General features: G+C 38.4%; 1 protein-coding gene across 6 annotated transcripts in view; it reads right to left on the bottom strand.

Moving 5' to 3' along the window:
* Positions 1-15,611, bottom strand: part of RBKS (ribokinase) — a 102,839-nt gene that overhangs the window by 44,384 nt on the left and 42,844 nt on the right. For all 6 annotated transcript variants that reach the window (XM_073215096.1, XM_073215094.1, XM_073215102.1 and 3 more), the window contains 2 exons: positions 7,562-7,653; positions 728-916 (listed from right to left, as the gene is read on the bottom strand). In XM_073215096.1, the coding sequence (XP_073071197.1) occupies positions 728-916; positions 7,562-7,653 (281 nt within the window). The remainder of the gene's footprint in view (positions 1-727; positions 917-7,561; positions 7,654-15,611) is intronic.

Genomic DNA, 15,611 nt, shown 5'->3' with positions numbered 1-15,611 from the left:
CACAGCACCTAACACAAGATGCACCTGTGGAGTCTGCAGGCCTCATTTTGAATGCCCAACTCGGTTACTTCCTAGCTTCATGATCCTAAGCAAGACTCTAAATCTGAAAAGTGAGGATAATGCAACCTATTTCATATAATTGTTGAAAAGATTACATGAGATGTATGCAAAGGAGACACAGTAAGCATGTAGTAAATGTTAGTTGTCATTATTTGTTGCATCAAAGAATGAGCTCTGTGAACCAGTGCTCCTTGCTATTTCATTCTAGAGGAGAGGCCTGTAAACCCTGGTGATTTGGTTACTGTCTACAATCTAAGCCCCACAAGGGCAGACTTTGTCTTGATCATCAGTATAGCCCAGCATCTAAGATATGACTGGCATATAATAGGTATTCAATAAGTACTTATTTAGTGAGTGAGTGAATCAATGAATGAATATAGGTAGTACAGGTATAATTTTACTGACTGGTATAAAATTACTAATATAATTTGACTGCTACAGAGAATCCCAGTATTCTGAATGAGTAAACTGAGGCTCAAGAGGTTAAGTGACTTGTACAAACTTCCACAGGTTAGAGAAGGATGAAACACAGTTCTCCTGTCTGGTTGTTCTTCTCTCCCACCATATTACCTTCTAGGGCCTTTATCTCTGAGATAGAGATCCAAAATTCAGGCTCAGTATATTGATGTTTTCAAGGGCCAAAATGATTTGGAATTTTAAAACCTACCGTGGTATCCACAGCTTTGACTTTGTTGGTGGGAATGTGCTTTGGGACAGGTTCTGTCTGTGACACCACCACACAGCCCTCAGCGCCTAAGGTGATGACCACGACCTGGCAGCCCCTCTCCATGAGCACCAGCGCAGCCTTCCCGGCATCTGCAGGGCTGCTGATTGTGAGGCTGGTAAGAATCTCAGCCTGGAATATACAAACATGAAGGAAGACAGCGGTGAGAAAAGTAACCTGGGTCCAATTCCACATTAGATTTTTTTTGTTATTTAATGGCTTTTTAAAAATTGAAGTATAGTTCATATACAATATTTATTATATTGGTTTCATGTATACAACACAGTGATTCATCAGTTATATGCTTTATTAAATCCTTATACTGACAGTGCAGTTACAGTCTGTCAACGTGGGAAGATGTTACAGGACCATTGACTGTATTCTCCATGCTGCACTTCATCCCTGTGACCAGCTTATGTTATGATTGACATACTTGTGCCTCTTTAACCCCTCACTCACTCCACCCACCCACCCCAACCCCTCCCCAGTGGTAATCACCAGTCACTTCTCAGTGTCTATGAGTCTACTGCTGTTTCGTTCCTTTTGTTTTGTTTTTAGATTTTTGTCTTTGTAGAAAATGTCTTCCTTCTTCTGCATAACAACCAATGCAATGGGGAATGATGATGGATACTGGCTCAGGAAAATAAATTAAAAACCCAAAACAATGGCGACAAAAACTAGCCAGAAAAGACATTCTTGGGACAACTGGGGAAATCTGACTGTGACTTGGATCTTCGATGACAGTATAGTATTATTGATACCTTTCTTAGGTGTATGGTGGTATTGTGGCTGCTCTTAGGAAATGCATGATGAAGTATTTTGCAACTTATTTTCAAAGGATTCAACAAAAACAAAAATAAATACACAGAGGAGAGAGGAAAAGCTATATGGCAAAATCTTAACTGTTTAGGCAGAGAGTATATGAATATTCATTGCATCGCTCTTTCAGTTTTTTTGTGTGTATGTATGATAATTTTCATAGTTAAGAGTTAATGGGAACAGAGAGAATTCCACAAAAGAAAGAAAGGAAGGTGGGAGGGAGTAAAGGAGAAAGGAAAGGGCCACTACCAATGATTTTGATATAAATCATACCTGTACATTTCACACCTTAGGATGTAATATTTTAGGTGTCTCTTTGGCCACCCTGCCTTTCTCATGGTACTAGTTATAGCTTTCCATGTTGGCACACCACCATTTATTTTGTTGCTTTTGCTAGAGAAGATGGAAGCAGAGTAGGGGAGGCACTGTTACACAGCAGAAAAAGCAGTGTGCTGACACGCAGACCACCTCCACTACTTACCTTCCCTCTGACCTCTCCCAAGTCACATACAACCTGTAAAAAATGAGGAGCTTGCACAGGATCAGTAGTTCTCTCCCAGAATGCAAAAAGGTTTCTGGCTGAAATGGGGGTGAAGGGCTGCAGCCCTGCATCCTCACCCCTACGCACATCTCCAGCATGAACCTCTATGGTTCTGAAATAGGTGGCTGAAAAATCACTGGACTAGATGAATGATATACTTCTGGATTCAAAAAGTTTATAACCAGATTCTGTCCTTTCTGTGTTACAGTTTAACCACACATGATCTCTTCCTAAGAGCAGGTCTGTCCCTTCCTGGGCTTGCTCTGGAATTGCCCAGATGAATCTTTTTGTTGCCTGTAAGTCAGCCCACGGGGTCTGCTTGTTCTGGGCTCTGGTTTTCACAGCAGCACAGGTTTTGCGGACTTGAGTACGTGTCCTCCCTTAACATCGTTTCCACGGACCCTTTCAGTCTGGGTTGGTTATAGTTTGAGGCCGCATTCTCTTCTCATGCTTTTCATTGATTTTATTATTGGGATCACAGTATCTGTTGACTGGGATGGTCTACCTTCAGAGACACTGATTTCTTGTGGTTTCTACCAACCTTTTAAAAAACAATTCTTTAATGAAAGATCTTGAACATAAAAAATAACGCAACCAGAACCCATGTACCTACCATCTACCTTTAACAAATCTTAACATTTTATTTGATTTGCTTCAGGTATTTTTCTTTAAAGATAGTACATGATATGTATCTTCCACAGGTATTACATAGCAATGTGCTCTTTTCCCTTAACATTGTTTAATTCGTGTTGCTATATGTAGCTCTTTTAAAAAAATTGCACAGTATTCAATATACTGCAAATATACTCTATTTACAAAATCTGTCCTCCTTTTTATGAACACTTTTAGTTTTTCCATTTTCCCCTATTACAAGCAATGGATTATTGAATATTCTAATCATTTATATGTAATCTTATAGGATAATTTTTCCTCTGGCTGTTTACAAAAATTTTTGTGTTTACCCTGGATTTTATGCAGTTTCACATAAAATGTATGTTATTAGGGAGTTATAGCTATTTCTCTCACGTGGTATGTTTAAAACACGGGGATGCATGCCTTTTTTCAATTCTAGAAAACACTTTGCAGTTTTTCCTCTAATACTGCTTCTCTTCAGTCCCCTCCATTCTCTTCTTTGTTCACTCTAATTAGATGTATGTTGGAGTTTCTCAAGCTGTCATTCATTTCTCTAAATTCCTCTTTAATATTTTATTTTTTTTCTGTGCTGCTTTCTGGATGAATTGAGTTTTCCACTTCTGGGTGAATTGATTAAGATTCTCTTTCAACTCATTAATTCTTCATTGCAGTCTGATGTTTGTCTTTCTAATGAGTGCTTAAAAAAAGCCACTTTAGTGGCTATTTTTCATTTTCATGACCTCTAATTGACTGATTTTCATATTGACATGTCTTTGATTCTGTTTTTCTTTCACAATTTCTTCTTTTTTAATGAATGAGAATCTTAATCACACTTATTTTAAAGGCCTTTTCACCTCACTTTATTATGTGAATTTCATCTTGGGCAAGTTCATCTTTAGGTTGTTGATGTGGGAGAAGAGAACTCTTGCAGCCTTATGCTTCTTCACTGAGTTGGAGGGTCTTCACACTGCAGCTCCCACCAGGCTATGCCTGTCTGTCCAGTGGTTAATAGGTGCATCCATCAGGCCCCTGAGGTCTCTAAACCAGGTGTTACATAGGCAGTATGGACTCCCTGTGCTGTGTTACTAGTGATGTTCCCAATCCAGTCACTAAGTGAGCAGCTGGCTTGGTTCCTTCCTGATCAGAGGCAGTATCCTCCTGTAGGGAACCTTAGATGTGTTGTCGTCTCGCAGAGTAAGTGTAGCAGCTTCCTCCACCTTTTTTTCTTTAGCAGGGAAGACTAGTCCAGCATCTCTGGTTTCGAGCAGTGGGCACTGTCCCAAGCTCTCCTGAGTGGCACATTTTTAGTACCATTACCCGTAGGAGGAAAATTTCCTACCACCTATGTCTGCTTGTGGGACTGAATATAGCCCACCCAGGCTGAATGCTCTGTGGTTCTGTTCCACTCTTGATTGGTGGAGTTACCTTGTTTTTGATCTTGTGAGTATCTTTCCCTTTTCTCTTTTTCTATTTATATATCAGTGGTTTGTGTGTGGAGCAGAGGGATTGTCTTAAAGCATGAATTTACCTTATTATTATTAGAAGCCATCCATAAGACATTAAACTTTTCAAGTTTTTCTTTTTTCTATCAAGTTTTAGAGATCAATTTTCTTAAGGTCCAGAGTTTGTTCATTTGTTATCAATGTTCTTTAAGGCCAATTTGTTCATTTGTTAGTTCATTTATTTATTCATTAAACATTTACTATATGCCGACTATGTAGCAGATACAGAATAACAGATGGTAATTTCCAAAGATAACTGTATTCATATATACCACATAATACATTCTCTTTCCACATTCTGATAATGACAATCATCTATTGAGAGGTGGCTTACCAAGGTGGTCTTTTCTGCCTTAATCAATACAATGGGCCAGAAGAGATACTGTGCTGTAACTTCCAGTGCTAAGTCATAAAAGCCAACATGTCTTCTGCCTGGTTCTCCTGTTCTCTCTGTCTCTCTCTATTTCCCTCTCTCTTTCTTGATACTGGATCTTGGAACCAGCTTCCATATTGTAAGGAAGCCCAGGCCATAAAAAGAGGCCATGTGTAAGTGTTCTGGTCAAGAGCCAGCATCATACAGCAAGCATGTGAGTGAAGTAGACTTTAGATGATTCCAGCCCTTGGCCTCTTAGTCTTCCAGAACCCAGATATTGTGGAGGAGAGACAAGCTGCGCTGTGCCCTTAGTTCCTGGTGCACAGAAACTGTGAGGGTTAATAAATAATTATTGTTATAAGATGCCAAACTTTGGGATAATTTATTATTCAGCAATAGGTAACTACACACATAAGGATAGCCATTGAGGATACAATAATTTATAAGGCAGGTGCCCCTGTCCTCACAGGACTAGTGATTTAATGAGAAGATAGAAGTACAAGTCATTTGAGCTGTGATAAATTTTGAAGAATAAATACAGAGCTCCCAGCGGGGAAATCTAAGCCAGTTTGGCAGTTGAGGGTAATATAACCTCTCTGTGAAATGGTCACTATCTCCCAGAATTCCTTTTTCCTAGCACAATGCCTGGCCATGATGACTGCTCAAATATACTGCAAAACCTATTGTGATTTGTTAAAATTAGTTTCCTTGTGGCAGTCTTCTTTCTTGTTTACTTTGTGTTCTGAGAAATCTTAACAAAAAGGCAAGTCAGGAAATCCTAGAAACCTTCATTCAGCCTTCAAACCAAATGGAAAATTACTATTATTGGTCATTAATAACTTTCTTTTTCTGCATGTTTTCATTTTATACCATGTCCTACCTCCCGGTGTTAGGAGAGAGCTCAGTTCTAAAACTGTGTGGACTACAAAAGGGAGAATATTGAAGTTTTCTTCCTAAAATCTTCAAATGAATGGCAGAACATGAATATACTGATCAATATTTTATTCAGGTCTGTACATTATGGCACTGAGATTGACTGGAAGGTGCCCTGCTAAGGGAGTGGCCCCGAGGTATTTCCCATGGCCTCAATGGAGAACCTATGTCTGTACCCCAATGTAGTTACAATCTTTACATTAGAATGAGGAAATGCTCCCGGGTTGTATATTAATTAGGGTTGCTAGATAAAATACAGGATGCCCAGTTAAACTTGAATTTCAGATAAACAACAAATAATTTTATATTTTTTGGTATATTACTTGTTTATCTGAAATTCAAAATTGTGCATCCTATATATATATATATATTTTTTTGAGAGGGCATCTCTCATATTTATTGATCAAATGGTTGTTAACAACGATAAAGTTCAGTATAGGGGGGTCAATGCTCAATGTACAATCATTAATCCATCTCAAGCCTAACTCTCGTCAGTCTCCAATCTTCTGAAGCATAACGAACAAGTTCTTACATGGTGAATGAATTCTTACATAGTGAATAAATTCTTACATGGTGAACAGTACAAGGGCATTCATCACAGAAACTTTCGGTTTTGATCACGCATTATGACCTATAAACAATCAGGTCAAACATGAATATTCATTTGATTTTTATACTTGATTTATATGTTGATCCCTCATTTCTCCCTTTATTATTATTATTATTTTTATTTTTAATAAAATGCTGAAGTGGTAGGTAGATGCAAGATAAAGGTAGAAAACATAGTTTAGTGTTGTAGGAGAGCAATTGTAGATGATTAGGTGTGTGCCTGTAGACTATGTGTTAATCCAAGCTAGACAAGGGCAATAAACCATCCACGGATGCAGAAGATTTCTCTCAAAGCAGGGGGGATGAGGTTCTGAGCCTCACCTCTGTTGATCCCCAATTTCTCACCTGATGGCCCCCCTGCGACTGTGCCTGTCTTAGGTTGTTTCTCCCTTGAGGAATCTTACCCGTCTCTGGCTAACCAGTCATCTTCCGGGGCCATATAGGGAAATGTAAAGTTGGTAAGTGAGAGAGAAGCCATATTGTTTGAAAAGGTTAGCTTTTTACTTCTTTGCAGATTTATGCCCTGTGGCTTCTATGCCCAGCACTTGTCTTGAGGTATCTTTACCACCTGGAGGAATTATGATACTCGGTAACTTCGATATGAGGCACAAATTCTATTTAAGGGTTGTAATTAGGAAGGAAGAAGAAAAGCTATAGAGGTAGCATATGGAAGAAAACATGGGAGGATTGATTATTTCTTTGACATATCTTCTTGTAGAGTACCTTAAGTATGTATAGGTTTTAAACTACTAACTAATTTGTACACACATATTAACATAATAGGAATACGGTGACATAAACAAAGCAAATCTGTAATTACCATCCATCTCCAGTGAAGCCAAGAAAACCATTTAGGCACCCTAGGCATTTGTGAAAATTTGTCTATGATATGATGGATATTGTCCAACTGTACTTGAACAGTCTGAGAGAAATCAGACAAATTAAAGCAGCCCATTTCTGGGATCTGTTCACCTCCCATATGTCCTTTTAACCGTAGATAGTCTATAGTCATAAGTGCATCCTATATTTTTATTTGCTAAATCTTGCAAGTCAAATCCTAATTGGGCCATAAAAACAAAATAGTTAAAAAAGAAAACAAAACATCAATAATTGAGAGGAGGAAGGAAAACTAAAATTAGCTGTGGTTTGATAAGTGCCAGATTATGGAGATGGCTCAGGGAATCCTTTTTTTTAAATCTTGGACTCACTAATTTCCTTTTCTCCATGACCCCAGTCAACTGAAAAATCTGTTTTCACTGGGCCCAAGGATTCGCATGCAATCAAACAGATGTGGTTATTCTTGCCTTTTCATTTGCTTACATTAAAGTCTTTGGTTCTCATGCCATAAGCAAACGTTCCAACCTCACCTCACTTTCATTGCAGCAGAACACATCTGAGAGGGTGTAGAACCGGGGGTCCAGGTCAGCAATGGCAGGGGCTGGATTGAACAATGTTTTCACTACAAAGGAATGGAAAAATCAGTGGTTATCATTTTTAACATGGTGCATTACAGACATTCAGTAAGGGAAATCTCCAAGTGCAACCATTTTCCCCCTAAGATTAAAAATCACCTTAGATACAGATACAGAAAAGTCTGAAATTTCAATCTCCATCATAGGTTACTACCAACTCCTTTTTTAAAATTGAAGTATAATTGGCATACAATATCCTATTAATTTCAGATGTACACCATAGTGATTTGGTATTTTTGTACATTACAAAATGATGCCCACAGTAAGTCTAGTTACTGTATGTCACTATGCAGTTATTATAATATTGACTATATTCCCTATGCTATATATTACATTATAACTTATTTATTTTATAACCAGATGTTTGTACCTCTTAATTCCCTTCACCCATTTCACCTGGCCCCCAAACCCCTCCTCACTCTGGTAACCAGCAGTTTCTTGTACCTACTAGTCTGTTTCTGTCTTATTTGTTTGTTTTATTTTTTTAGGTTCCACATATAAGTGAAATCATATGGTGCTTATTTTCTGTCTGACTTATTTCACTTAGCATAATGTGCTCTAGGTCCATCCATGTTGTTGCAAATGGGAAGGTTTCATTCTTTTTATGGCTGAGCAATATTCCATTGTGTATATACACCATAGCTTCTTTATCTATTCACCCATTGAGGGACACTTAGGTAGCATATCTTGGCTACTGTAAATAATGCTGCAGTGAACATGAGGTGGCACATACCTTTCTGAGTTAGTGTTTTTGTTTTCTTTAAATACCCAGTGTAGAACTGTTGGACCATATGGTCACTCTTATTTTTAATTTTTTGAGGAACTCCATGCTGTTTTCCATCGTGGCTGCACTGATTTACATCGTACAACCAACAGTGGATAGTGTTCCCTTTTTTCCACATCCTTGCTAATACTTGTTGTTTTTTCTCTTTTTGATAGTACCTAATCTGACTGGTGTGAAGTTATATCTCATTGTGGTTTTGGTTTGCATTTCTCTGAAGATTAGTGATGTTGAGCATGTTTTCTTGTGCCTGTTGGCCATTTGTATATTTTCTTTGGAAAAAATGTCTATTCAAGTCTTCTGCCCATTAAAAATTTTCTTTATATTAAGTTGTGTAAGTTCTTTATGTATTTTGGATATTAACCCCTTATTGGATGAATGATTTGCAAATATCTTCTGCCACTTAGTATGTTGGCTTTTCATTTTGTTGATGGTTTCCTTTACTATGCAAAAGCTTTTAGCTTGATGTAATTCCATTTGTTTATTTTAACTTTTGTTGCCCTTGCTTGAGGAGATTGAGCAACATTTTTTGCAAAAACATTGCTAAGACTGAGGTCAGAGAACTTACTGCCTATGTTTTCTTCTAGGAGTCTTATGGTTTCAGGTTTTACATTCAAGTGTTTAAGCCATTTTCATTTTATTTTTGTGTATGGTGTAAGAGAGGGGTCCAGTTTCATTCTTTTGCATATAGCTGTCCAGTTTTCCCAGCACCACTTATTGAAGAGACTCTCTTTTACCTACTGTATATTCTTGCCTCCTTTGTCATAGATTATTTGACCATATATGTGTGGGCTTATTTCTGGGCTCTGTATTCTATTCCATTGATCTGTGTGTCTGTTTTTGTGCCTGTACCATGCTGTTTCGATTACTATAGCTTTGTAGTATAGTTTGAACCAACTCCTTGTTTCCATTTGCTCTAGTTTTCACTTTTTAACATTTCAGCTTCAAGAGCAAGCATCAGTATTTACAACCAAGGTGATCACAAAGTTATGGCCAAGGGAAGAATATTAAAGAAAATTTTAAATGTGACATGAAAGGACATGTATGAGTGTGACCATTCAGGCTGGTGAACATTTTTGTGGGTTACTTTAAATGCTTAGTTGGAAGGCTCATTCATAAATCCATTTTCCAGGAAAGAAAAAAGAGATGATGGAAAAGAAATAATGAAGATCTCAACACTTCCCTGATAAGAACAGTAAGTAGAAAGTTCATGTACATATATGTATTTTGAACACCTATATATGTGTTCTAAATATATCATGATTACTTATGCAAACATATGCACTTATACAAAAGCTTACATTCTTGGCTACTGTGAGCAATCTGGGAATGTAAAGGAAAAATTGAGATAGGAGGAGAAATTTAATTAGAGGCTGAGAGCTAGCTCAGACCAAGAGACTATAGCAGAGGAATGGATGGGATGGTGGGAACAGGGAAAATGAGAATGTTATAGCCATTATATGTCAAAAGAAGTGCATTTTTCAGAGAATGAAGAGTCCCAGAGTAATGAAGTCACGGTCTAGGCATATACTGTGACATTGTTAAGCTGAGTCCCTACCTGGGGAGTCCAGGATTTGGTTGTCTCTAAAATAGTTGCCTCTTTTGTCCAGGACTCTGTTCATAGCAACACAAGCCCCAAGCCCCTAATCCCAATTCAAAATATTTTAAAGTAGCCTTTGGTGTGAAACTTGGTAAACATATATTTTTAAAAGTCTTTAGAAATTACATTCACAGGAAGCTCCCCCTTTGTCAGAACATCAGAGCACCCAACTGGATGGGTTGGTCTTCCTTTCCTCTCTTCAGGTTTACTGGCTCACGTGTTTTGTAACTCCAGTTTACTACAGACTATAGAGTAAAATACTCTAGCTGCCGCTGTTAGAGACTCTTCTAGAACAGTGTTTCACAAACTTGGTTGTACCTCAGCGTCACTAGGAGAGCTTGTTAAAATGCATGATTTCTGGGATCCACCTCAAACCCCCTAAATCAGAAACTCTTGGGGGTAGGATCAGGGAATGTACACATTTACAAGTTCTCCAAAATGCCTCTTCCGTAGCTATCTTGGCACTGATCTATCCCACATTCTAGGGGAGACGCTAATCAGCATGTGGCTAATGGAGACTGTCCACTGCTTCTGCCTGGTGAGACTATCTAGTTTGCTTCTGTACCGTCCTTGGTCTGAACATTTTGGTTGGTTAGTGGATCTTGTGGTTTATAGGCTAACATTCTTCTCACATTTTCATTGTTTTAGAATCCAGAATGTCCACCCACAGAAATTCTACAGTATATTTTTGGCATATATATTTTTACACAGGGTTATTCTGTAGCTTAAATTAGAAAGTGGATGGAAAAGCCCTGTGTAAACTGTAAAGTGTTGTATCAATGTAAGGGATTATTACTGTTACTATATTGTCCTTTCCAGCCTGATACCCCCACCTGTCCACCCATCTATTCTGCCTTCTATTTGAGTTTGTAGCCTGGCAACATTCTCTCTCATTGGTTTTCCTGCTTGTGCAAGGTCTTTGAGATGTCAGTTATGCATAAAAGCCCTCCTTGCCCAGCATTCCAACACACCCATTTGCTTTTTAGATTTTCAGAACAAATATATTTTTCCCTATTTTCCTCAAACATTAAATAGCAACGCCACTGCTCCACTAATATGATCCTCAGATCTGCACCTGGGAGCATTTGAGCACAGGCAAGAGCAAGCTACCAGTATGGAACAACAGGATAGGGTCATTCTTACAAATGTTCCCTTTTATCGCAAAAGATCTCTGACCTAGCAATTCCTTTTCTAAACCTATCTGACAGAAATACCTACGCATGCAAACATAAGGTGATGACAGTGCTGTCCACTCAACTCTGGTTTTAACAGAAAAAAATGAAACAAAACAAGAAAGAAACCCAAGTATCTCGGAGAGGACTGCTTAAAAAAATTATGATATATACATCCAGTGAGGCACTCTGCTGTTAGAAAGAATGAAGCAGATCTGTTTTGTCACAGAAGAATTTTTATAATTTATTTATTAGTAAAAAAAAAGGGCAGTTTTGTAATAAAACCTATTGTATGATCCTTTTTTTAACAAAACAATTAAAACATAACTACATGTATATTTACATTTGTACAGTTACACAGATGAGAAAGAAGTCTAAGAGGTACTCACTAAATTAATAAGTGATTAGTTATAAAAGGTGATGGGAATAAATCTGACCACAGATTATCTGCTGTACACCATGCAAAGACATCATTCATAAAACATATATAATATCTTACATCAAAAAACAAGTATACTGTGAATGAAATAATTTCTGGATTTTGCTTCAAAATAATCCAGATTCACAGTGGAGGGTGGGGAGAAATGAGCTGGGGTGTAGCTGGAACAACATTGGCCATGTGTTGATAACTGTTCAAGCTAAATGATAGCACAGGTGGATTTACCATACTATTCTCTATATGCCCATAAATATTTGAAGTTTTCCACAATAAAAACAAATTGTAAAGAAACAGTCACATTGAATTTTAAGCAACAATTGCTGGAATGAGGAATTCTACAATTTAATTTGACCATAAATGTTGTATAAAAATCATTCAGATCTTACTTGCCTGTATTTTACTGAGGGAAAGCTTTCTTACCAATAGTAACTGGATACATAGGCTTATAGTCTTACTGGTAACTGAGTTTAGGGGAAAAGTGAAAATGCCATAAAGTAAAGTATTTTACCAAGATGGGGAAAAAAATGAAGAATTAGTAGAATGTGATTAATCAAAGAGGAATGCAAAGTTGTAATGGAAAAGATGGGAAAAGAAATGATGTCATTCTGGAACCATGCAAAGCTAGAGAACACAGGATATACCATGGAGTGACATGGAGCTCTAGAGGTGACTGATAACACCCAACAGTAATTATTATTCATCACAATGTAAGAAGGACTAAACTCCCGGTTGTCTTAACAGCATGTCAGTGGCTGGCACAGTAATGGCAGTGAGGAACTGGTGAGGTACAGGTGCAAAGACAGGAAAATGAGGTGGAAGCTCTTAATGATGTCCCCATGGGAGGCAGGGGCTGGACAGTAAAGAAGGTCCTGATAACTAGCTTAGAGAAACAGGGGAGGAAAATCATCCTAAATAGAGAAACCAAAGGGAAGGCTGAGGTAACCAAAACACTGCTTGGCCATCTCTCACTCCAGAGGTTCTTTTCTGTGACCTGAGCAGCACGAATACTCAAACTGTGGGCTCTGTGCTGGACAACGCTACTGTGAAACTCAAGGTGGCCAGACAAGAAGGTTTGTTTGCCAAATGGAAAAGGATGAAAGTGGCATTAAAAGATATTTTGTATCCTACCTAGAATTTAACCTTGGTGATCTTACAATCTCAGTTATTTATAATTGTTCCTGTAATATTCCATTTGCCTTGAAATGGATATAAAGAACAGAACCAACATGTATACTTTTGTCACCAGCAGCTGCAGGAGCAGCTCTGCCCATGGGCCTACCTCACGGCATCATGACCTAGAGAGGAAGGGCATGTAAGGAGGCTACTGGTTCATGTTTGATGCTGCAGGTGCTGTTTAAAACTAATCCTTTCATTTTGGTCAAGACAGATTTCTGACACAGTGTATTCAAAGATGGAGGGCGGGGTCTTTTTCCTCTGTATTTTAACAACTGATATATAATCTAGTTATACGATGTGTTTCATTTGAACTTCACTACTTATAAATAATACAGATAAGGGTGCTGTGATAATAAACCCACAGATGACAATGATGATTTTACCATCCTTTTTGTAGGTGGAATAATGCTGATTTTAAGTTTTGTCTGCTCACATCATGACATTAAAAAACTGTGAGAACTCTTGGCCCAATTCTCATTTCACAGAATAAACTGAGGCCCAGAGCAAGGACTGCCTGACTTGCATGAAGTCCACCATTTGCTGAGTGAGTGATTCTGAATTCAAAGTCATACTTCGTGACTCCCAAAGCAGTCACATTCATTGTACCACACTTCTCCCACGTGAGAATGGCTACACTGAATACACACACACACACACAGTATACAGAATCCATGTTGCTTCTGGCTGGTAAGTACCAAATGGGCACCAGCTGAATTCTGGACAGAGAAGTAAGAGAGAGAGAGAGAGAGAGAGAGAGAGAGAGAGAGTGTGTGTGTGTGTGTGTGTATGTGTATGTGTGTGTTTCATGGAGATGGGTCACATTGCTGAAAACATTCTAGTTTCACCTCTGTGACTTCAGCAGCAGAACCACTCAAAGCTGAGGCTACATATTGGACAATGTTACAACTAATGGATTTTACTTTTCTAGATACTCTTCATAAGGCTCAGTTCCTTGAAATCAATGGGTTGTGGCAGTTGCTATTTAAAAAGCGTGGTCAAGGACACAGGTTGGGTTTTGGAGTCTGAAATCCTGGTTTTCTACACTGACCTTGGGTTGAGCTAATTATTTCACCTCTCTGAGTCTGTCTGCTCACCTACAGTCTGGGAGAACAATGCCTGCCGTATCTTTGTCATAAGGTTTTTCTGAGGACCAGACTTAGGTGAAAATGCTTTATAAGCTGCAACATATAAATACAAGGTAGTACTACTTTAATACTCCTACATAAGGAAGATCATGCAGAGTTAACACTTAAGCATGCTGGCTTGTAGTAAAACTGTGAAGTAGGCTACATAGTCTTTGGCCCACCATCACCTGCCCTGCCCGTGCCCGATGCCCCAGGTCCTCCAGCTTCTCCGCTGGAAGAACTGCCTGAGGTGGTGGAGGAAGCATGTCTGGCACCCACCCAAATGACAGCCGAGGTCAGGCTGCCTGTCCATCCAGATAACTGTAGCCTCACCTGTGGAAGGTTAGCTCCTCAAGTGTGGCTGCTGCGCCTTTCTCTCTTCTGCAAGCTGGGTAAGTAATAGGTAAGTAGGCTAGGACAGAGGAAACAGTGAACTCTGAGGAGCAAGGGATGGTAGGAAAAAAAGAGAAAGTCATACATGTGAATATGCTTTGACATATATAAGGGAAGACAGGAGCATGAATGAAGTGGCAGGCTGTATTCTCATCAGCCATTTAAGATGAGTGCAGTGCAAAGAATGCTTACCATAAGCATTAGACTTTATCTGTGACACCCTGAGAAAATGTAACCAAATGGGTTTTGGCTTAGAATTCTTTGTGACAGCTTCGAGTCCATTAAAAACACATTAAATGTCAGTGAAAATTTGCCACGGCATGTTGTTTTTGCCAAGAGGAAAATTTGTTAAATCAGGACATACATTTTAAAATTCTCCACAAAATTATTTCAGTAACTTATTCTCCATTTATTGCTTTGTAGAATGCTATGCCCTTTGGGAGAAATCACTTACTTACACACACACACACACACACACACACACACACACTTACTGTTCTTTTTCTTTTCTTTTCTTAAGTTTTGTACCTTGATGATAAAGTTGTATCTGGAAAGTTAAGATGCTTTTCCCACTAGTCAGTGGTGAAAAAGAAGCAAACAGGAAGAAACTATCCAGATTTTTAAAAAGTTTGTTATTTGTTGGGAGTTCAAGACAGGGCGTGGGTGGAAGAATAGCTGGATCAAGGTCAGCCACAGGTTGATAACTGCTGAAGCTGATGATGGGTTCATGCTACAATTCTGCTTGCTTCTGTATGTTTGAAAATTTGCAAAATCAAAGGGCAAACAAAACAAAAGACCTGTTTAAAAGACACTAACAAATACAAAGTTTCACACTTAAATCGTTTTTTGTTGTTTATAGAAAAGATGGTAAAAGTTTTACAAAAAATGAGCAGGAACTAATCTTCAATTCTTGGAGATGTTTATCAAAATGTACCTGGGCAGTGACTACACATGACATGCAGCTTATTATAACCTTTGCTTTTCAGAAAGGAAATCGTTCTACTACTTGGGAATGTATCGTGGACAATGGGCTGCTTCAGAGGTTCTATTTGTACTGTATTATTTGTTGTATCATTTCTGCTCACTATATTGAAGATTTATATTGTGGGCTATCAGAAATGCTACTCATGTTATTTTTGCCCTGTTTGTAAGGTTTTCTAATGTTATCGAGAACTACAGGAAGACAGTGAATCTCACAGATGGTAGAAAGCTTATTTTACTACAGAAAAAGTATGGCTTTGCTTAACTTGAAAGGTGAAC

The sequence above is a fragment of the Manis javanica genome, chromosome 1, assembly GCF_040802235.1.
Source record: "Manis javanica isolate MJ-LG chromosome 1, MJ_LKY, whole genome shotgun sequence".
In the NCBI taxonomy this organism is placed as follows: Eukaryota; Metazoa; Chordata; class Mammalia; order Pholidota; family Manidae; genus Manis; species Manis javanica.
The sequence above is the reverse complement of the archived record's forward strand: the minus strand, read 5'-3'. Positions and strand labels throughout refer to the sequence as shown.